The sequence below is a fragment of the Cibotium barometz genome, chromosome 24, assembly GCF_041138505.1.
Source record: "Cibotium barometz isolate CiBa-2024 chromosome 24, ASM4113850v1, whole genome shotgun sequence".
NCBI lineage: Eukaryota > Viridiplantae > Streptophyta > Polypodiopsida > Cyatheales > Cibotiaceae > Cibotium > Cibotium barometz.
In genome coordinates this window covers 2,715,440-2,740,000 of record NC_141069.1, presented here as the reverse complement: position 1 = coordinate 2,740,000, position 24,561 = coordinate 2,715,440, and the positions used below count along the sequence as shown (strand labels likewise).

Genomic DNA, 24,561 nt, shown 5'->3' with positions numbered 1-24,561 from the left:
TAAAAAAAGGAGATTAAGATGGTAAAGCTTATCGTTTAGCACTTTGGGTTTTTGCCCAACCACTAATTTTGATGAGGAGAGCTTCATTAGTGTCAAAGAACACTTTGTTTGGTGATTAAGATCGCCATTAGTGTTTAGAAACACGATTAGTGCTTAAGAGCACATTTCTAACATCTAATGACACTTGCATTGGTGATTAGATTCACCATTAGTGTTTAAGAACACTCTTAGTGTTTAGAAACACTTTGGAATGGCTCCCCTCTACTGGATCAGTAGGCTCATTAGTGTTAATCAACACTATTAGTGTTTATGAACACTATTAACAAGCTTGAGCAAGCTTTCATGGAGAAGAGAAACAGTAGGCGCCTGGTTTTTTCACTCCCACAGTCAATTCAGCCAGCCATTAGGGCTAAGATTTGAGCTGTAGGATCTTGAGACCATGGGCTTCAAAAGCCCTATGCTCTCTAGGCCTGCAATCGCCTACACATGGCGAATGGTCGTACAGCATCAGCTACGCAGAAAAACGATGCCGGCCTGCTCAGAGGTCAATGTCGCAGCGTCCTGAGAGTGAAGCTCACAGTTGATTGTACGAGGCTGAGTGCCTAGGAGTCTCCTTCATCTTCCTAGTTGATAGCACGTTAAGATCTTGCCTCCAGGAGTTGCTTACAGCTCCTCCACTTTGCAGGAGGTTCAGGTCCACAAAAGAAAAAGGGATAAAATTGACCTATTCTACACCACAAAAGAGGCCTAATCTTTCCAAGCTCTAGATACCATGTTAGAACTTCGTGGTGCTCATGCTAGATCAAAGATGTGGAGGAGAGAGACTCACAAAATACAAGAAAAATATCTTGCTTAATTATTAAGTTGCTCAAAATACAACTAGGCTTCTTGCTCCATACAATGCCTTCTAGCTCCACCTTTAAATAGGTGAGCTAGTGGACCATAAGTCCATTCACACACACACCCTTCTCCTCCCCTTTTACATAACCTTAGTCTCTTAATACATAGCAGTATAGGAACCCTTGATAGGGAAGAAATGAACAGCTTTTTTAAGCCTATCTACCACCACAAAAATGTTATCATAACCTCCTCTAGTTCTTGGTGGCCCAGTAATAAAGTCCATTGATATACATTGCCACTTCATCTCAGGCACATCTAATGGTAACATAGAGCTTGGTTTCTTTACATGCTCAGCTTTCAGCTGTTGACACTTTAGACATTTTGCCACATAATCCCTTACATAAGCTTTCATTCGTGGCCAAAAGAAACTCTTTCTAGCCTTAGTGTATGTCTTCTGAAATCCTAGATGTCCTACTATGGCAATATCAGGAAGGTCATGCATCAACTTGCTCTTGATCTCCACAACATCATGTATGCATAACCTTTTATAATATTCCATCAATTACTTCATACTTTGCGAATGCATCTATTTCCTTTTATGACATGTATTTCTTTATCAAACTCGCAAAAGCTGTTTTAAAGAGATTTCACTCTTTACCTGTTCTCCCAAACTATTATGTATGACAATGAGATTGCACTCACTAAAGCAACTTTCGGTTTTTTGCATAATGTATCGGCCACTTTGTTTTCTCTTCTTGATCTATAAGTGATTTCAAAGTCATATTCCTGCAAAAATTATATCCGCCTTCTTTGCTTTGCATTCAATTTCGTTTGGCTAAACAAATGCCTCACAACAGATTGATCAGTTTACAAACTGAAACTTAACTCCAAGGAGATAATGCCTCACAACAGATTGATCAGTTTGCAAACTGAAACTTAACTCCAAGCTGATAATGCCTCCATATACGCAATGCATGCATAACAGCCAACAATTCCAAATTATATGCTGAATAATTCCTCTCATGAGGTTTTAGTTTACATGACTCAAATGCGACCGGATGCCCATCTTACATCAAAACCCCACCAAGCGCTATAATACTAGCATCCATTTTACAACCAAGAAGGTTTTTCCAAGCTCAAGCACCAATATGTCATCCAAAAATACCAACAGAAATGGCCCTAGGGCCATTCTGGAGGAATAGCCCTATGACCATTCTTGGATGCCCCATGTCCATACCAAAAATGACCTTAAGGCCTTGGGATCATGCAAGAATGGCCCTAGGGCCATTCTTCCTCATTTGTGCATGGAAGAGAATGGCCCTAGGACCATTCTTGGATGCCCCATGGTAGTCCCAAAGATGACCTTGAGGTTTGGGGTCTTGCAAGAATGGACCTAGGGTCATTCTTCCTCATGTTGTGCATGGAAAAGAATCGCCCTAGGACCATTCTTGGATGCCCCATGGCCATCCCAAAAATGAAAATGGTCACACAAGAATGGGCCAGTGCCATTCTTTTTCCCATTGTGCATGGAAAAGAATGGCCCTTGGACCATTCTTGGATGCCCCATGGCCATCCCAAAAATGACCTTGAGGCCTTGGGGTCATGCAAGCAGGGCCCTAGGACCATTCTTCCTCATGTTGTGCATGGAAAAGAATTATCTTAGGGCCATTCTTGGATGCCCCATGGCCTTCCCAAAAATGACCTTCAGGCCTTGGAGTAATGCAAGAATTCTTCCTTATGTTGTGCATGGAAAAGAATGGCCCTAGGGCCATTCTTGGATGCCCCATGGCCATCCCAAAAATGACCTTGAGGCCTTGGGGTCATGCAAGAATGGCCCCAAGATCATTATTCCTCATGTTGTGCATGGAAAAGAATGGCCCTAGGACCATTCTTGGCCCCCATGGCCATCCTAAAAATGACTTTGAGGCCTTGGGGTCATGCAAGAATGGCCCTAGGGCCATTCTTCCTCATGTTGTGCATGGAAAAGAATGGCCCTAGGACCATTCTTGGATACCCCATGGCCATCCCAAAAATGACCTTGAGGCCTTGGGGTATCTAAGAATGGCCCTAGGACCATTCTTGGATACCCCATGGCCATCCCAAAAATAACCTTGAGGCCTTGGGGTCATGCAAGGGCCCTAGGGCCATTCTTCCTCAAGTTGTGCATGGAAACGAATGGCCCTAGGACCATTTTTGGATGCCCCATGGCCATCCCAAAAATGACCTTGAGGTTTGGCCCCATGTAAGAATGGGCCTAGGGCCATTCTTCCTCATGTTGTACATGGAAAAGAATGGCCCTAGGACCATTCTTGGATGCCCCATGGCCATCCGAAAAATGGCCTTGAGGCCTTGGGGTTATGCAAGAATGGCCCTAGGACCATTCTTCCTCATGTTGTGCATGGAAAATAATGGCCCTAGGGCCATTCTTCCTCATATTATGCATGGAAAATAATGGCCCTAGGGCCATTCTTGGATGCCCCATGGCCATCCCAAAAATGACCTTGAGGCCTTGGGGTCATGCAAGAATGGCCCTAGGGCCATTCTTCCTCATGTTGTGCATGGAAAAAAATGGCCCTAGGACCATTCTTGGATACCCCCATGGCCATCCCAAAAATGACCTTGAGGCCTTAGGGTCATGCAAGAATGGCCCTAGGGCCATTCTTCCTCATGTTGTGCATGGAAAAGAATGGCCCTAGGACCATCCTTGGATGCCCCATGGCCATCCCATAAATGACCTTGAGTCCTTCGGGTCATACAAGAATGTCTTCCTCATGTTGTGCATGGAAAAGAATGGCCCTAGGGCCATTCTTGGATGCCCCATGGCCATCCCAAAAATGACCTTGAGGCCTTAGGGTCATGCAAGAATGGCCATTCTTCCTCATGTTATGCATGGAAAAGAATGGCCCTAAGACCATTCTTGGATGCCCCATGGCCATCCCAAAAATGACCTTGAGGCCTTGGCGTCATGCAAGAATTTCAAATTTCAAATTTCAAATTTTGGGGGAGATTTGAATTTCAAATTTTAGGCCAAGCTATATCCTAGGGCCAATATCCTAGGGCCAATGTAAATGGAGACTGGCCCTAGGGCCAATCTAATCTCTCAATCTATTTAGCCCATCTCTCCCAAAGTTTAGACCCAATTTCAAATTCTCTCTCAATTTCAAATTCTCAATTTAGCCCATCGCTCTAAAAGTTTCAAAAATTTACAATATTTCAAAAAAAATTCTAGTTTGGGCTCACAAGTTTTTCCTCCCAAGCCTCACATGGATCAACATTGTCAACATCCAACCAAAAACCCGAAAGGTGCACTTTCTTCTAGTTTGATTTTCTTATGTATGTGAATGTCCATTAAAGTAAGATTAATTAGTATGCATATGCTAATTTTAAACTAAATAACTCTAAATAAACTAATTAAGCACTAGTTAAATCAAACTAATTAAACACTAGTTAAATCAAACTAATTAAACACTAGTTAAACCAAACTAATTAAACACTAACTAGATTGTAAACACTAGTTAGACATAAATTAGAATCTAAAAATTAATTAGATTTTAAACAAATTAAACAAATTAGAAAGAGAAAGAGAAAGAATTGTGTGAGAGATTAATTAGATTTTAATTTAAACTAATGAGAGAGAGAGAGAGAGAGAGAGAGAGTAATTGTGTGTGAGAGGGACCCTGTGTGGGTGTTTGAAAGAGAGAGGTCGAGAGCTGAGAGAGAGAGAGAGAGGGGAACCTTTTTGGTGCACTGCCTTGAAGGGTAACCGTAGCTCCTCGAACAATAGGGCGAGCAATACGTAGACCTGTTGAGACCCGCCTTGTGCTTAAATGCCCTCACGCTAGTACACGGAGAGGCACACATGTGCAAGGGCGCATTGGCTGGTTGGTTTGTAGGGTGACTGCCTTGCGCTTGGCTACCCTCACACTAGTACACGGAAAGGCACACGTGCAGCAAGGCCGTGTGGGCTGGTTGTCTTGTAGGGCAAGCAATACATAGACCTGTTGAGACCTGCCTTACGCTTGGATGCCCTCATGCATAGCAAAAGGAGGCGAGTCTTGGGAGTTGGCCAACACAAAACCCAGTGAGGATGTTGTGCTTGCCCTTATGCTTTCGGTCGCTCTACTATGCTTCACTTTATCCTCGCCGCTTGCCCTCACTCTTTGCTGTGGGCAGCCAATCTTAGGGCTAGACTTGCTAATCTTTCTTAACCTTAGTTTAACCACCCACAAAACACAAGATCAGTTGGCCTATGCTACATTGGAAATTGTTAGCACTTAAAGTTAAAAATTGTTAGCACCTAAAATATGTACCCTACAACTTTGAAATGAATTGCCTCAATTATTTAGAGGTGAATATATATTCATGTAAAATATTTATTTTATAAGGTTTTTGATTTAAAAAAATTTATTATCAAATTTATTATATCTTCCTTTTTTGGGTAGTGTAGAACATGTTTCCATGCATCCATCCCTCCTTACATGCATGGAAACATGTTCCTTTTTTGGGTAGTGTAGAACATGTTTCCATGCATCCATCCCTCCTTACATGCCCTAGCAAAAACGACCTTTCTTTACTTGGTGCCATCCATAGAGCCCCTACACACACTCCCCCCCCCCCCCCCCCCCCGCCGCCCCCCCCTTCTCTTTGAGAGTGACAATTGTAGAAGAGCTCCTTTGTCTTCTTTCCACAAAAATGCATCTATTCTTTTGATCATGGTTCTTGTGAGCTCTTTATGCACAGATTATGGCAGATGTTGCAAGCTTTGCATGCAAAGACCCTCTCTCCTATTTTCGTAGATAGGCGTCTCTCTCTCTCTCCAACACACCTAAATGCCTCTTGGCATCTTCGAGGTCTCTATGTAGGATTAGCTATTACAGGAGCATTTCAAGCACCTCTCTCTCTGTTTCCATGAGAAATCAAGGGCCTGTATCTCTCTCTATTTCGTACAGTCATGCGCACACAAGGAGCATGGCTTTGTGGCGTCTCCTCGTATTCTCGTCTTCTCACTCCTCGAACAGGCGGCGTCTCCTCGACAAGCGGTATTCTCTTCTTATCACATGCGCACAGGCGACGTTTTTTCGTGCTTTTCATTTGCTAGCCTTGCTTAGCATGTGCGGCCACGTTAGGTCTAGGATAATATTGTTATGTTAATTATATTAACAATTATGTTAACAATTATATGTTTGTTAATATAATAATAATATTATTATTATTATGTTAATATAATAATATTATTATAATTAATTTAATATAATAATAATAATAATATATTAACATAATATTATTATTATTATTATATTAAATTAATTATATTAATAATTATATTAAATTAATTATAAATATAATTAATTTAATTTAATAATAATAATATAATTTAATATAATCATAATAATAATTATATTAAATTAATAATATTAATAATTATATATAAAATTAATTATATTAATAATTATGTGTAAATAATTAATTATATTAAAAATTAGTTATACTAATAATTATATATTAAATTAGTTTTTAATCTAATTAATTGTTAATACATAATTGTTATGGATAACGTAGATGTACTATAATTGTTTTTTGTAATTTAACCATTATATAATGGTTAAGATATATAATGGTTAAATTAATTATATTCATAATTATGTATTAATTGTACCATTATTAATACATAGTTGTGAATATAATTAATTTAACCATTATATATCTTAACCATTATATAATGGTTAAATTACAAAAAACAATTATAGTACATCTACGTTATCCATAGTGCACCTCTAGGTTTTTTTCTACATAACGTAGATATAATTCTCTATCCATTTTTTAATAAATATATAATTATATTTAATAAGAACAATTATAGTAATCTACTTCTACCTTGTATCAAACATTGACATGTGAGGATAAAAATTGTACCTTATGTAATTATTGTAAAAAAAATATGTAAAGGATGGAATCATTGTTAGAGAATGATGATTAATTTAGGTCTTTTTTAAAACTCCTCATCATGGCATTATTGTGTTTTGATCACACCCTCGTGAGTCATGTCAAATATGGCAAATATGCACACTAGATTGACAATTAAAATTAGTAACGGGACATTTATATGTATTCTATCATATTAAAGCATGAAACATGAAGAGTCCAGACTATTGTTTAGTTATTATAAGGTGTAAGACTTGTACTAAACAAGGTTGCCATTTCCTAAAGAAGGCAACATGAGTAGCAGGCCACTTGAGATAGTTCATAGTGATGTATGGGGTCCTGCACAAAACCCATCCATTAAAGGCAGCTTGTATTATGTGACATTCATTGATGATTTCAGCAGAATGACTTGGATTTACTTTCTCAGAGAGAAAAATGAAGTATTGGGAAAGTTTATGGACTTCAAATTTGCAGAGAAGCAATATAGCGATGCGCCTATGGGGCCGTCCACCATAGAGACAGCTTCATCGTTACTGAAAGACTTGAAGCCGCCTAGTTTTGGTGGCGAGGAGAACGAGAGAAAGAAGGACTCGGTCAACATGTTTCTAGCGAAGTGGTCAGACTTGCACGCGTTGCGACAGCAGCCTAGCCGAGTGCAGCCCGTAGAGGCTAGCCTCTCATTAACCGGTAAAGCGTACAAGTGGTGGATGAGTTTGACAACTCGTCCTGCCACCTGGACGGAGTTTGAAACAATGTTTCGAAGAGTTTTTGCCTGTTAATGAGGCAGAGAGAAGCTGGGAGTTATGGGACGTGCTCGATGGAGAACAAATCCCTGACTCAGTACATCTCAGACTATAGGGAGATAGTACTCAAGCTAAAGGGGATCGATGCATTCCAGACATTGCGAGGCTTTAAAAGAGGCCTCAAAGATGATTACCTTGAGTATGTAGAGCCCTTACAGCCTAAAGACTTAGCAGAGGCAATTAAGTATGCGCAGATATTTGATGACATCAAGCGCCATAGTGCGCGTGGTGGTTCGAGCAGGGCCAAGGGTAGTGAGAAGAGGAGGTTAGGCCTTAAAAGAAAAGGGTTCTACAGTGATAAGCAGGGAGATAGGATGGACCAGGGAGGACAGGGTGGTCATTGGTCTAAAGAACCGCGACCATCCAGGAAGAAAAGAGACAACGAAGTCCAAAAAAAAGAGGAGTATAATAAAGCGCGAAAGGAAATTCGCTGCTTTAATTACAACGATGTAGGGCACACGAAGGCTGAGTGTCCAAAGCTTAAAGCTAGCACGAGCGACAACGAGCCCAAAAGAGATGGTAAATCCTCTAGCCAGTTGCATATAGTGCATAGACTCCATGTCAGTTCCACAGAGTTCAGAGAGGTGACAGTGTGTCATTGTGATGAGCATCACGCTTGTTCGATGACACCAGCGATGTGGTAGCCTACTGTAGGTCCGCATGACATGGTGTGCATGTACGGTACCATAGGTGGCTGTAGAGTCACAGTTTTTATCGATGATGGAGCTAGCCACAACTTCTTGAACTACTCGCTAGTCAAGAAGTTGGGGTTGACTGAGACCCAGAGCGATCATGATTATACTGTTGGCCTACCCAACGGGTATGACAAAACGGTATGGAATACCGTAGTATTGGGGGTCCCATTATTTATGCAGGACTACGAGGCTCTGCTTGACTTTCAGGTCATGCACTTAGCCAGAGCAGACGTATATCTAGGCAGGGAGTGGCTGTATGGCTTGGGCCCTAGTCTAGCTCGGAGTTACCTACATAATATGCTACATTTTGAGCATGGAGGTAGAGTCATTACCTTGCAGGGAGACCGTACGGTCCCCACCACACCACTTATTTCCTCCATGGAGCTGTGCACAGCGGTCCGCAGAGGCCAGATAGCAGAGGTATATACTTGTTACCCTCTTTTAAATTATGTTTCCATAGATGAAACTGTAGATGATGTTTACGTAGACAAACAAGGAAAACAAAATAGCCTTGGACGAGACCCACTGTTTGAAAACCCTGTTTGGCATGCATGCGATTCAAACAAGAAAAAATCCAAGGCGAAAGAGACATTAAAGAAAAAGTACATAGATACTTTAATGAATTTATTAGAGGAATTTCAGGATGTTTTTCTTGATGATTTGCCAGATGGCTTACCACCATCTAGAGAAGTAAACCGTGGCATCAAAGTTATGCCAGGATCAAAACCTATAAGCAAACCTGCTTATAGATTAAGCCACTCCGAGGCACAGGAGGTGAAAAAACAATTGACGGATCTATGCGGATGTGCATAGACTATAGGGCTCTTAATCAGATAACGATTAAGAACAAGTATCCAATGCCACACATGGATGAGTTGTTTGATCAACTCTATGGATCGAGATACTTTACAAAAGTAGACCTGAGATCACGGTATCATCAGGTTAGAATTAAAGCAAAAGATGTTGTGAAGACAACATTCAAGACCCGTTTCGGGCATTTTGAGTTTTTGGTTATGCTTTTTGGGCTAACCAATACTCTAGTGACGTTTATGATGCTGATGGATAGCATTTTACGTCCATATCTGGGAAAATTCGTAGTAGTTTTCCTAGATGATATTCTTGTGTGCAGTAAGACACAGAAAGAACACATAGAACATTTGCATCTAGTGTTCGAGTTGTTGTGAGAGCACAAACTATTTGCGAAGAAGAGCAAATGTGAATTTTCTGAAATAGAAATTCACTACCTTGGCCATATTATATCCATCGATGGTACGCGGATGGAGCCAGAAAAAGTAGAGGCTATTCTTAAATGGCCAAAACCGAAGAATCTCGAGGAACTGCAGATTTTTCTTGGCATGTCGGGGTTCTACCGATAGTATGTGAAGGACTACGCGAAGATCGCAGTCCCGTTGAGACTGACTAGTTATTACGATCAAAAAACTAAAAACATTAGTTGGGAGGAAGCCCAACATAAGAGCTTTGATAAGCTCAAGGTGACCGTAGCAGAGCTGCACCTATTTTGACTATTGTCGATCCAAATGAGCTGTTTGTCTTGGAAACAGACGCTAGTAATGAGGCCATTGGGGCCGTACTTATGCAAAGGGGATGCCCAATTGCATTTGAGAGTAAAAAGTTAGATCGTGCGTAGCATAACTACTCGGTTTACGAGCGAGAGTTACTAGCGATAGTTCATGCACTGAAAAAGTGGAGACACTATTTATATGGTGCTTCTTTTGAGGTCCGGAGACGGACCATGAAAGTTTGAAATGGCTTTCAAGTCAAAGTGAACTGAAGGGTAGAAAAGCTCGATGGGTGGAGATTCTATAGGAGTTTGACCTTCAGATACGTTACTAGAAAGGTAAGTGTAACGTGGTGGCAGATGCACTTAGTCGCATGCCATAGATTAATGAACTTAGTTTTACAGTCTTCAAGAATGATTTCTTGGAGTCACTACGTGGTTTATGTGAGCATGATCCACCTTTTACAGAGGTCTGGCATGCTGTACGCGTACGAACTTCTTCACAGACGCGACCACCTCCCTCGTTGTTGGCATGGATTGCTAGTCCATAGAGACTGGCCGAAGGTGTAACGGGAAGGGAAGCGGGGAAGGGAAGCGAGAGTTAGTCCGGAGAGACTAGCCATGTCTTCTAGGTATAGTTTGGAGTCGGAGAGCTTTGACATAGGCCCTTCATCACCTTTGACTACCACGGCTTCAAAGGGGAGTGATAAACTTCATCGGGGGGAGAAATATGCTAATTACTCCATTGACGACGTGTACTTACTCTACAAGGGTAGAGTATGTGTACCAACTATTGGTAACTTTTAGGTCCAAATTCTTAAAGAAAGTCATGATAGTCCAAGTGCGGGTCATCCCAGGATTCAAAAGACCTATGCACTAGTAAAAAGACAGTTTTATTGGCCTAGTTTGTTTAAGGACGTCCAGACTTATGTGCTGAAATGCAATAAGTGCTAGGTCAATAAACACAAACGTCTTAAGGTTGGAGGACTACTCCATCCGCTAGAGATTCCTCAAGGGAAATAGGAAAGCATTTCCATGGATTTCATTACCGGTTTACCCAAGACGAGTCGAGGGAATGACTCGGTGTGGGTGGTAGTGGACAGGTTAGCTAAAATGGCAAAGTCGCCACGAAGAAAACTATTAAAACGCCAGAGTTGGCAAAACTCTTTATTGAACATCTCTACAAGCTATATGGCCTGCTCGCAGATATAGTGTCGAAGAGATAGAAAGTTCAACAGTCATTTTTGGAGGAAAGTCTTCAAAAAGTTGGATACTACTCTGAGTATGAGTACGGCAGATCATCCGGGGTCTGATGGTCAAAGTGAAAGAGTTAACCAAATTCTAGAGGATACGTTACGTTCTTATGTTAGTAAGAAGCAATCTAATTGGGAAGAGTACTTGCCCTTATTGGAGTTTGCCTATAACAGCTCCAAACACTCAGTGCGATTGGATTTACACCATTCATGTTAATGTATGGATTCCAACCGAGATCTCCGATGGCTGTAGGCCTAGAAAAGGAGAAGATTCAATCTGTCAAGGATTTCCTTGAAGATATGAATGATATGCTCAGAGCCGCATGTGAGAGCATTCGTAGCGCTCAGGATCGCGCTAAAACTTATGCGGATAAAGGACGTAGAAAGGTGACCTTTGCAGAAGGTGACTTTGTATTCCTCAAAGTTCCTGCACAATCAGAAACCATGAAAACGGGAAAGTGTGATAAACTTTCTCTGAGATATTGTGGTCCTTTTAAAATCCTTAAGAAGATTGGGGACGTAGCATATAAACTTGAGTTACCAAAGAGTTCTCAAGTCCATCTTGTCTTCCATGTCAATAAACTGAAGAAATCAATTCACGGGTTAGAGAACGCAATTTCTCTGGAGATTTTGGTGGACTTGATAGAGCCACCAAAGATACCACATGTACCTGAAAAGATTCTAGGGTATCGTGATGACAGACAAACCCGACATAAAGTGTACCAAGAGTAAATAGATAGATAGGGATGAGGAGGCTGCTACTTGGGAACGCCGTAGTGTAATCTCCAAGAGGTTTCCCCAGTTTGTTTTCGAGGACGAAAACTCTTCTTAAGGGGGGAGTAATGTCACATAGGCTGTAACGCCTGTGATCGACGACAGACCGGATGGCCAGACAGGGCTTTAGCATCAACGCCTCGGCTGAAGCGGCGAGGACATGGCCATCCGGTTCAGTGGGAGAGGACGCCCATGCGGAGTCATGGGCGGCCAGGCTAGTGTGGACAGCAGGCCACACACTATATAGCCTGGGGGATGAGGGGCAATCCTCATTCTTCCTCTGTGGCTAGGTGGTGAGCCAGAGGCCGTCCCCTCATGTGGTAGCACCCGTAGTGGTGCTACAGTAATCTAACAGTTGTCCATGCTTTAAGACTTTGGAAACATTATTTAATGGGATCTGAATTCTTAATTAAGACAGACCAACAAAGCATTCGTCATTTGTTGACTCAACCATTAATTTTTGATTGACATATATCAAATGGGATTTATTTATACAAAGTTTCCAACCCATGATTCAATATCAAACCAGGCAAAGAAAATGTTGTGGCTGATGCTTTAAGTAGACGTCCCAGTATTCACAATATTTATGTTATTCAAAGTTAATTATTTAGTCCTATGAGAGAATCCTATGACATAGACCCAATTTTTTTTTGAAATTTGGACTAAGCTTAGAAACAATAATTGGAACTCTATTGGTGATTACTCATGCCATGATGGTTATCTTTTAAAAAAGATTGTGTATTACACAATCTTTACTGAAGGAAATGCATCAATAATTGGAACTCTATTGGTGATTACTCATGCCATGATGGTTATCTTTTCTTCTAAAAAAGATTGTGTATTACACAACCTTTATTGAAGGAAATGCATCAACCACCATACATGGGTCATTGAGGTGTTTCAGCTACCTTACAACTATTATCTAGGAAATTCTTTTGGCCTCATCTCAAACAAGATATAATAAAATTTGTGGCTGAATGTTCTGTTTGTCTGAAAATTAAAAGCTACAAAGGCAAAACCCAAGGACTCCTCATCCCTCTACCAATTCCTAATGATACTTGGGAATAAATATCCATGAACTTCTTCACAGGTTTGCCGGTTTGCCTACTACATAGAATCATAATGATATGATTTGGACAATAATTGATCGTTTGAGTAAGCAAGCATACTTTTTACCTTGTAGAAAACTTTTTCTCAACAAGCAGCAAATATGTTTATCAAATAAATCTTTGTACATCACGGCTTACCCAAAGTCATTGTTTCTGACAGAGATTCAAGATTTTGTAGTAATTTTTGGATCACATTATTCTCCAACCTAGGCACTAAAGTAGATTTCTTAACAGCTTTCCATCCGGAAACAAATGGACAAATTGAGGTTACTAACAACACTATCTTAGATCTACTTAGAACCTATGTTGCCCAGCAACCTAACTCATGGGATAAGTACATTCATCTTCTCCAATTTGCTAATAATACTCCTCATTTAGTTACTGGTCGAGCACCTTTCGAAATTGTATATGGAAAACCTTTGCCTATTCCGACAAATAGACTTTCTCACAAAATCAAAGCTACTAATCAATTCATTATTGATTTTATGATCATTCTAAATGACGTAAAACATTTCATTGCTCATGCTCAAGAAAAGTATGTTAAGCAAGCAAATCATAAACGTAAAGCTATATCCTTTCAACTTGGAGACTATATTTGTACTTCTAAAAATTGAAAAACGTCAACTTAAAAGTGTTAAAAATTCCCAGCTATTAAGCTTGCACCAAGATTTTATGGACCTTTTAAAGTGATCCACAAAATTAATGATATTGCATACAAACTTGAATTACCTTCTCATTGGAATATTCACAATTCATTTCATGTTAGCGTATTAAAACCTTTCGAAGGATAACTTCCCACTCATCCAGTATATGAAGAACCACCTCTTATTGAAGGAGACCAAGAAATCTTACTGCTAGATACTATCATTGACCATCAAATTACACCAACTCGTATTGGAAAAACCAATATAGCAAATATTTAATAACTTTCAAAAATAATCCTCGTGAAGATGCAAGATGGGTGTGTTAACAATCATAAAATGGGATTGATCATGGTGATAGACAATGATTAAGCAACATAATTAAGGTGGATACCACACTAATAAGAACTCCATGAGAGAGAGAGAGAGAGAGAGAGAGAGAGAGAGAGAGAGAGAGAGAGATTGCACACTCAACACAGTTCTATTCTCTTGCATATCACAATGAACCATACAATGATATAGGCCCTCTAGCCTTATCCCACTTTACACATCATCATCCATGTGGCACTCCCTTTTCCACTCTTTTGGTCAACACTCACACACTATTCAATATTACATGTGGCATTCCTATCTTGCCACAATATCTTGCACCTCTAGGGTGCTTTCCCACATACACACAACACCACGATTACATCTCTCAACACCCCCTCTTAATCGAGGTGTTCCACAAATCACCCATCATCCATCACCCATATCAATGTAGCATTACACAAACGCAATCGCTACCTCTCAACACTCCCCCTCAATGATACATTGGAGTGTCCATCAACCAATCATATGTGCGCGTGTCTACCATCTTAGACACCAAGTCCGTTTTGAGCTAACTCGCTCACAGTGGAACCACTGAGTCAGATTTGAACATGGAAGTTTGGGTGGGAACCAACCCATGCGCATGCACCTCACACGTGCATTGCTCATGCACACATCACGCAACAACCATTTCGAGCTTCTAGGTGAGCTCGGGCAGGGCAACCCTCATACCATGGGTGATTACAAAATTTTTGTTTTGAGCATGTAGGCTCGGGTACGGTTACCCTCATAAATCTTGGTGAGATGATTTTACAAACCTTTTTATGCGCTATGCAAGGGCAGGGAACCCGTCTCAAAAAAACAATCAACATCCACGACTCTTGCCACCAAAGCCGATACTGTCCAATATTTCAAACCGATTTAAACCTTTGTGTGCATGACTTATATTTTTGCTTTTGTCTGCACCCGGGGGCCCATGTGTGTGAATGGGGACTTAATAAGGGTAATTTTTAGCCTTAGGTTTGAACCTTATCTTTTATCTTATCCATGTTTTTTTTTAAAATTAAAAACATGTGAACCTTTCACGTTCACTGCTAGTAGCGATGGCGGCTATCGCCCCTCTGCTCTATTAGGCTCCTCTCGAGCTTCTTCTTTGCTCCAGCTCTAATACCATGTTAACAATCTTAAAATGGGATTGATCATGGTGATAGAGAATGATTAAGCAGCATAATTAAGGTGGATTAAACCACACTAAGAGCTCCATGAGTGAGAGAGAGAGAGAGAGAGAGAGAGAGAGAGAGAGAGAGAGAGATTGCACACTCAACACAAGTTCTATTCTCTTGCATATCATAATGAACCATACAATGATATAGGCCCTCTAGCCTTATCCCACTTTACACATCATCATCCATGTGGCACTCCCTTTTCCACTCTTTTGGTCAACACTCACACACCATTCAATATTACATGTGGCATTCCTATCTTGCCACAATATCTTGCACCTCTAGGGTGCTTTCCCACATACACACAACACCACGATTACATCTCTCAACAACTTCTTCTTCACACAACATTCAACACACCATATACAAAGATAAGAGTACACACAATATAAAAAGGTACTCAACCAAATACATACTAGGGTTCTCTATAGTGTGAACCCAACTAAATGAGCTGGTGCTATAACTATGCCAATCTCAAGAATGGCTGTCACACAGCCTGTCATCACACTGGCCGCATATCACCCACCATGATCTAACCAACCATGCCAGTGGTGTAAGTGTGGGGCCTATCCCCCAGGTGGGTCATCAATGTCCACCGCCTCACTAGATGAGCTCGACATCTCAACACTCCCCCTCGAGCTCAACTCCATCTCATGTACACCAAGTGAAGCCCTAAATCTGTGGAGCTTCTCTGTACCCAATGCTTTGGTGAAGATGTCAGCGACCTGATCCCGTGTGCTGACATAAACAAGGTCAATGTCTCCTGCCAAAACCTTCTCTTTCACAAAATGGTAGTGGACCTCTATATGCTTCGTGCGAGCATGAAAAACTGGGTTTCTGGCCAACTGTATATTGCAAATGTTGTCACAGAAAATGACAACTTGTCTATCCATTGATAGACCAATTCTGCAAGTAGCTTTCTCAACCAAGCTACCTCACATGCTGCCATAGCAGCACCTCTATACTCGGCCTCTGTACTAGATAGAGCAATCATATAGGTTGTTTCTTGCTGCTCCAAGTCACAACAGCACTCCCCAAAGAAAACATGAAGCCACTAGTAGATCTTCTATCTGAGATACTACCAGCCCAATCAGCATCTGTGTACCCATGTACACATATCTCTGTCCCAGTTTCATAAAATAGTCCACAATGCAAAGTAGACCTCACATACCTCAGTATGCGTCTCAATGCATCCAAATGCGGCTTCCGAGGAACCTGCATAAACTGACTCACCAACCCAACAACATAGCTCAAATCTGGCCTGGTGATCGTCATGTAGATCAAGCTTCCTACTATGCGCCTATACATAGTAGGATCCTCCAAAATCTCTCCTGAATGTGCACTCAACTTGCCATTCTAATCCAATGGCACTCAGATAGGCTTACAGCCTGTCATACCATACTTGAACAATATGTCCAAGCCATACTGTCTCTGCAGTAATCCAATACCATGTGGTGACCTAATCACCTCAATGCCCAAGAAATATCTAAGCTCCCCAAGATCCTTCATCTCAAACTTCTATCTAAGCAAGATCTTTACATCAAAGATCTCTACATCATGGTCCCCCGTAATGATCAGGTCATCTACATAGATGACAACAAGCACAACCTCTATCATTGTGTCTCACATACAGCGAGAAATCTGCATTGGCTACATGAAAACCAATAGTGACAAGGTATTCAGAAATATTGTCAGACCATGCTTTTGGTGCTTGTTTTAAGCCATACAAGGCTTTCTTCAATCTGCAAACATGCTCGCGGTGACTCACATCCTCATAACCAGGTGGCTGCAGCATATATACACCTCTTCCTGCAAATCCCCATGCAAGAATGCATTTTTTACATCTATTTGATGTAACGACCATTGCTTTGACGCAGCCACTGCTATCACAACTCTCACTGTTGCCATCTTGGCAAAACTGGGCTGAAAGTTTCCAATGCCATATTTCTGTGCATATCCTTTGGCTACCAATCTAGCCTTGTACTTGCTTATGCTCCCATCATTGTTATGTTTTACTTTGTACACCCACTTGCATCCAATGGCTTTCTTGCCTTCATGCAATTGCGCTAAATCCCAAGTCTCATTTCCATATAGTGCATCCATCTCCTCATCCATAGCTTTCTCCCAACACACATTTCCAACAGCCTCATCAATGCATGTGGGCTCTACAACCTGCACAACTTTTGCCATGTATGCATAGTGATGTGCCACATAACCATCATAGGTAAACCTCTGCACATGATTCTTCACTCTCCCAAATCTTCGCAGCTTTATATTCATGGCTTCCATAGCCTTCTTTACACCAGGTGTTCTCATAGCTGGTATCCCAAGATCCTCATCAAGGCTCATCTCTCAGCCACCACTAGACTCTCCATCAACATGAGAATGCCCTGTAGAAATGTCAAGCATACTAAGGGTCTCAACCACTTTCTCTTTGCCTTTATGTGATGTACTAATCACATTTGCAGGACTGGTATTATGACGCAGCCTGCCACTCCATGGTCTATTAACTGAACCACTAGATGAGGACTCTCCTGGTCCACTCAAAGACTGTGATTGCTGACTTGCATTGAGTGCAACCACATTTTCACTCACATCATCCCCAACAGCTTCTTTTTCAGCAGCAGCATACCAGCTACTCATCTCATAAAAAACAACATCCCTGCTTACCCTCAACTCACGTGTAGCAGGGTTATAACACCTGTATCCCTTTTGCTCAAGGGAATACCTAGTAAACACACATTTTTCACCTTTTGGATCCAGCTTAGTTCTCCGGTCATCTGGCACATGCACATATGCAATGCATCCAAAGACTTTCAGATGAGACAAATCAGGTTTTCTGCCCCAGTAAACCTCTCCTCTGGACTTACATAATTAGATCCTCAGCCACTTTAGCCTACTGGGTCTCTCTCTCTCTCTCTCTCTCTCTCTCTCTCTCTCTCTCGGAATTCCCACTTACATTAATATGGTAAATCAATTGCAGAATTTGCCTTGGCTCTTGCTGCCCCCCTGAAGGTTGCCCTTGCCTTTATAGTTTATGCACGAGTCTCTAGCTACCCATTGAGGGGCCGGTTCATTGTGCATTATTTGAGCCTTAAGTAAGTTTTTTGCTTGCTCTCCAAAGAAGGAGGGAGAAGGGGAGAGGAAAGATGCAAATTTTGTAGGAAAGACAAAGCGGATGGGTAGTGGGGGATATTGTTTTGTGAGATGGTGTAGGGAATGACCATGGGGATGCCTATTTTGTAGTAATGGTAATTGATGGAGAGATAAGGGCCATTCTCGTGAATGAGGTTGACAAATGGCCATAATTAGCTATCATGCACTTAATGATGCGCAAAGAAGCATTCCATGGCCGATGAAAATGGGTGAGAAATTTTGGGTATGCCATGCAAAGCCAGATTCTAATGCAGTAACTGATAGAGTAGGCATCGTTTTATTCTGAAGGTCAAACATGTGAGAGGGGTTAGGGGGGTTTGATTAGCTTAAGGTATAAGTTACACCTAAAGCCCTGTCTCCCCAGGGATAACTGGTGGAGGTGGGGTATAATGCAGGAGCTCGTCCCAAGTAGGGTTTGGAGGGAGACATAAGTAAGACATGCAGATTCCCTTGCAGAGTGAGTCGAGCTACCACATAAATAGTATATTTGCTTGCTAGAGGAAAATATTTTAGGGACTTCTGGATTGAGAGACTGAAAAACATCTGAGCAAAAAACCTCTACCTCTACCTCCGGTTGAATCATTCTAACCCAAACGATCCCACTACCCCTCTAAGCCCTAGACATAATGTGCCGATTTAATTCATAGGTGTAAACGGATAAATTCGACTGGTCTTCGTTTCTGTAGAGTGCAAGAGAGACACGCGCCCATACGCAGAAAGAGTTTTAGCAGTCATTGCCATGGCCGGATCGCGATCGAGGTCATTCTCCTCGGCCCTCCTTCTGTTCGTTAGCTACCTGCTCCTCTGCAGCCCCATTTTCACCATTGCCACTGCCGCCGAACAAGGTGTGCCCTCTTCTATCTCAAATTTTCCTTTTTGTCTGTCAGAAACGCTAGGAAACCTTGCACATCAGACCTCGAAACGTTAGTAGAACCTCTCTAGAAACCGTAGAAGATCAGTTGTAAGAAAACCCTTGCGGACCTGAACCCTAAGAAACCCTAGCATACCTCCCCCAGAGACAAACTTTTAGAGGCCCAGAGTCCGATGGTGTCTTTCTCAATCAAGGCAGCTAGCTTTACCTTCTCTGTCGGACTTAGATGACCCCGAAAGCTCTCACAGATCTTGCAAGGTCCTTATGTTTGGGTTTGTTTTAGATCGTGGGAAAACCCGCTTTCATGCTGTTTGGAGACGGTTGGTTTGTCCCTCTTTGCACATCTCATGATCTGACGCTTTTTTTAAATCAAGGATCTAGCAACCAGTTGCTCAATTTTCACCATTGGCAAATGCCAATTTCTCATGGAGTCATGTGAAGGTGTAGAATTCCCCCTTTTTTTTTCAGTATCTGATTTGTTTCTCGCATTAATTATTTTGAAGAGCTTTCTTTCCTCGTCCTGAATCCAAGGCTAGTATGCCTTCATTATCTGCAAAAGGTCACTTAAGTATTGGCCCCTTTTTTCTGTAGCCCACGTAGGGAGCCATTTGACATTTGCCACGTTGTGGTGCCTTCAAAGCCGTGTATGTATGGGGTGGCATATCTTATGCTTGTATGTGTACGCATCACGTTTGATGTGTGTATACATCATGTGAAAGCAATCAAATACTGCAGGCGAACCGAACGCTTCTGAAGTGGATGATGATGTTGCTAGCGAGGTCGAAAATGGTGAATCAGGGCTAGTTGCTGATTCCATCCAGGATCCCTCTGATATCGAGCTTACGCCGGCAGCAGGGGTGGAAACAGTATACTTTTTCCCAAAAAATGCCGACAAATGTGAGTGTTTATTATGGTTGGCTGTGTTTGAGTGCATGATGGGGTTTCTCTTACTTCTGCTCGATGTGATTTCAGCCACTCCTGCTGGAGAGGAAGCTGAAATTATCGTTGGAGTCTCAAACCACGGTTTGTCTGGTTAATTGTTTCATTCTTTATGGTTTTTGTACACTGAAAGAGCGGTTTTTAAAGCTAAATCATACCATGTGGAATAGGTGATTTGCCTTTGAAGGTTTATTCTATCCGGGCAAGTTTGCATCTGGCTTATGATCACAGATACCAAATCCAAAATTTCTCAGTTCTGGTGGGCCAACTACCTTCCAGTAATAACTTCTTATGAAATCAACGGCTGGTTTGAGAATGTTCCTTTTAATTCCCTTGTATTTGGTTGTGCTCATAGGAATTTGGGAACTCAACTGTCCCACCGTCGGTCCAGGCATCCTTTCCCTATGCATTCACTGTGAGCAAGTATCTTCAGGTCTCTCTCTCTCTCTCTCTCTCTCTCTCTCTCTAGAGGTTATCCATGTACGCTGTTTTTCGAGGTTTTGAGTCTTTTCCATACATGTTAGCAGCTTAACCTTGGTGACTCAGAAAGCAGGTGACCTGTTTTGATTCTTGCTATACATATTTTTCTGATACAGCCTGGAAGCTTCGCCCTGGTTGCAAGCATTTCATATGACGTAGATGGTCAACCTCACCGGTCAGTCTTTTACAATGGGACAATTGAAGTGGCAGAAGCCAGTGGTTTTTTTAGTGGCGAGACCCTTTTTCTTGTAACTTTGGGAATGGGGATGCTAGGTCTATTGGGCATGTGGATATATGGCCAATTCCAGAAGCTCTCAAAGGTAAGCCGCACCAAGATAGTCCTGTTGGAAAATAGAAGGTTTCAAAAGCAATTTCCTTATAACTTGTTTCAATGCATTTCCCAGTGTTGTTTAGCTCTTTTCTTTTGTTCTGTGTAGAAGACACGGAGGACCAAGAAAGTTGAGACAGGAACCCGTAGCATGGAGACTGTCAACAATGAATGGCTGCAGGTTCTCTCTCTCTCTCTCTCTCTCTCTCTCATGTTTACAAAAAAGCCCTTCATGTCGTGTGATTGTTGTATGCCGCTGTACCTTTCAAATTGGCCCATTACTCTATGATGCCCTAGTCAAGTCTTCTCCTTCTCCCCCCCCTGTCACCTCTGCCATGTGTGTGCCATGTGTGAACCCGTGGTCTGAATGGAGAGTTTGACAGAGATCAATTTCTTTGTTTCGTGTTTGCCATACTTAAATATACTTTTGGTTAGAAGTGGTGCATCCAATGGCCAATACATTGATTTAGCTGTAGCTCTTGGCCCCATCAGGAACTGTTTTGGGATCCAGTTCTGGGGCCTGTTTGGAGCCCACTACCGGGGGCCAGGGTTTCTAAGCACACGTGCACATCAATGCCATTATTCTGTAAATACTTCATTTGTATCCCTCAGCAAACATTGCGCACAGGACTAATTTTGCTGTGCGCTTGGACAGGGAACTGCATTTACCCAGAAAGGATCAAAAAGCATTGCACAGCCAACCAAGTCCAAGAAGAAGAAATAAGCTTTTCTAACCGGATGCTTCAAAAGCTCATGTATTTGACAAAGCTGTAAAGTTTTGTAGTCTAGCTCAGTATGCTGGAGGCAGTGCTAATCTGAGGCCATAATTTCTTGATTTAGCATCTTTGTATGTGGTGGGTGAGATTGAATGAGATTGGTTAAGGAATCAAGGCAAGTGACAGATTTGGGACCTAACTTTATCCCTTTTGTCATAATGAAAAGAAGTGGTAGCTAGCATGTAGGGGTGGTGGATTGCCTGGATGGGGCAACGCTGAGTTCTGTTTGAGGAACTTTATTTATCTGTACTTTTGCATCTCTTTTCCAAGCACATTTGTAGTGAGCGTCTGTCTGCTCTTCAAACCGGAACTGGTAGTTGAGTAATCAAAGTCTCTAGTGGCGTTAGGTAGGATATATGCCTTGATTTTAACTGCTGTCTTGATAGAAGGCAACACATTTGCCTTGATTCTAACTGCTGTCTTGATAGAAGGCAACACATTTGGTAATTAGTCTGATTGGTAATAACAGATTTATAGTTTACATGTCTCGTCTCAACCTCTTGTTTAATGCATCCATTTACATGCACGTGAGTTTTGTTAGTTGAGATTATTGTTCCTTTTGTAGCATTTGATGTCCAATATAGACATGGTATCCAGACGGACCTTTCCTCTGAACCCAAGGGGGTCTTCTAACCAAGGAAGGGTAAAGCCAATGGGTTTAACAAGAGATGTATCCATGAGTATAATAGGACTAGTTTCACGATGACCATTATGGTTCTTCCTCACTGTAACCTATCTTGATCCTTTACTGTGATATTGAGAAGACCTTTCGGGACAACAGTGGTGATCGATGATAGGGGGAAGAACCAAGTTCAGCTCCAAAACATGGGAAGAGCCATAAAGTTTGACCCACACATGGGTCACTAAGCCAGTAGCAGTAAGGGACATTGTAGTGAGAATATCTACTATTCAAGTCGTGATGAGGGAGATGCCTGTAGTGATGTGCTAGCTCATTAACTTAATCCATGAATTAGCCTTGATAGGCAGTCTAGAGGTCTATTACCAGGCGTTAGAAGAGGTAGGTGCAATTAACGGCGGTGAAATAGGAGTATGTTTCCATAGATGATGAGGTTACTTCATATTCTTCCTCTTCATCAGATTCAGAACCTGAGTGGGATGAAGTATCCGTGCTTCAAGCTGGTCGTTGCACTTGGGAAGATATACCCAATCAAGCATTTGGTGGACAAGTATGAATTGTGAGTCAAGCTCTGACACAACTACTAACTGAAGAATCTTTTGAGTGGAAGAGGTGCCATGACCTCCATTTTAAACTCATAAAGCTGGACATTGAGAGAGAGTGAGTTTTGAACGTGGCAGTGTATCATTATTAGGAAGTATTGCGTGGTTTATCAATGAGAAGGGTAAATCTTTTAGATACTTCTTCGTGCATGAATGTTGATTTTCAAATAAGAATTTATATGAAATGATATTTCATGAGAACTGTTGCTGATGGTAGACTGCTTACTTCATTGCAGCAGTGGAAAAGGTAAAAGCACTGATAGTTGTGCTGTGGTGTTAATATAGAACATATTTCATCTGCAATGAGTGCCTGAGTCCATAAAGTCTATCCCAAGAACTATGGGTGGTTTCTACGCAAGTGTGTTCAGTAAGTTGAGAAATCAACTTAGCGAGTAGCGGCGGTCATTTCGACAGTATGGTCAGTCCGAGGATTATTCAAGTGCTGAAGCATCTGTTTGTGCCTTTGTTAGGTTGCGTCTTTGAGCATTTGCTAGAGATGTCCGATCTGTTCACATTTCTCAATTCTTATGTAAACCGATTGGAAAAAGTTTGGTGGGAACCCAATATCTGTCGTCTCAGTGAGACAGGTATGCTGCTCGATGGTTACAGTGTATCCCATCTGTGCAGGCCCATCAAAGCAAAGACTAGACTAGGTCCTGATGCTGGTCATCATCATCTCTGCGCTTGCAAAGACGGATGTCCGCTCGTTGTTAATGTCAATACTATTGCGAAGCCTATGATATGGCATATGCTCAACTACCTTGTACGTCTACAATGCCACACAAATACTAATGTGAAGCCTATGTTATGCTCTACTACTGTCTACCACCTTGTATAGCCTATCTGAAGATAGGTCCATGCATGTACATGCCCAAATTTATTGTCTATTTTTTAGTGAGATGTAAGGTGCCCAACCATATGAATTGGCATCCCTTGTGTGTAAGGGCTATTTCTCATGTTGAGTATAACTCCCTACCGCATGTGACCATGTTGCTTATGCCATTTAGTTGTGGAAATTGACCCTCCGAGTTATGACATTATCCATATTTGCAAAATTACATGACTTGTTACATAGTGCCATGTATGTCTCCCATGTGTATTTGTTGATCAACCTTGTGTAGTTGCGGTTTAGTGTCGTTATGGTTAGGTAGATTAAGCTCCCAACCATCTTTTTCTATACAGTTGGAATCCTCTAGAATCCTTGCATCAAATATTTTTCCTAACAGAAAATCTAATCTTCCACTCTAGACATGGAGGGTATCCCTAAACTCATAATTTGAGACTAATCCTTCTAATTAAATTCCATTATGCATAAACTAATCCCAAAAACTTGCTTAAACTTGGATTCATCTCAGATAAATATTTCCTCTCAAAGTCATTTAGCATAACAATTTGTTTAAAGAATAATTTTTCCTAGGTGTAGGAGTAGCCTATCCCAATCTTCAACTTTCCTATGGCTCTAAGCAACAAGAAAGTTTCCTCACTTTATTAAGGTTTCTACAAAGGTCATGTGCAATATCTAATTTGAGCTAAGGGTAAAGGGTCAAAACTAGACCAGGTCTTTGGTTTTGAGAAATGTATAGTGAACATGAATTTAATATTTCAATTTGATTTAAATTAGAATCACCATGGAATAGACAATTAATTTATAGAATAAAGGAGAAATATAAATTATAAGCAAAGG

At 41.4% G+C, this 24,561-nt stretch overlaps 1 protein-coding gene across 2 annotated transcripts; it reads left to right on the top strand.

Moving 5' to 3' along the window:
• Nucleotides 1-18,901: 18,901 nt before the first annotated feature.
• LOC147624803 (translocon-associated protein subunit alpha-like) lies at nucleotides 18,902-22,121 on the top strand. Of its 2 annotated transcripts, none has more exons than XM_086818033.1 (8): nucleotides 18,902-19,089; nucleotides 19,851-20,012; nucleotides 20,088-20,138; nucleotides 20,225-20,313; nucleotides 20,410-20,487; nucleotides 20,651-20,854; nucleotides 20,975-21,043; nucleotides 21,518-22,121. In XM_086818033.1, the coding sequence occupies exons 1-8, from the start codon at nucleotides 18,984-18,986 to the stop codon at nucleotides 21,584-21,586; spliced, it is 828 nt and encodes a 275-aa protein (XP_086674159.1). In that variant the 5' UTR covers nucleotides 18,902-18,983; the 3' UTR covers nucleotides 21,587-22,121. The 2 variants fall into 2 exon arrangements, with proteins under 2 accessions (XP_086674159.1, XP_086674158.1); XM_086818032.1 differs by having other exon boundaries at nucleotides 20,972-21,043.
• The last annotated feature ends 2,440 nt before the right edge of the window (nucleotides 22,122-24,561 follow it).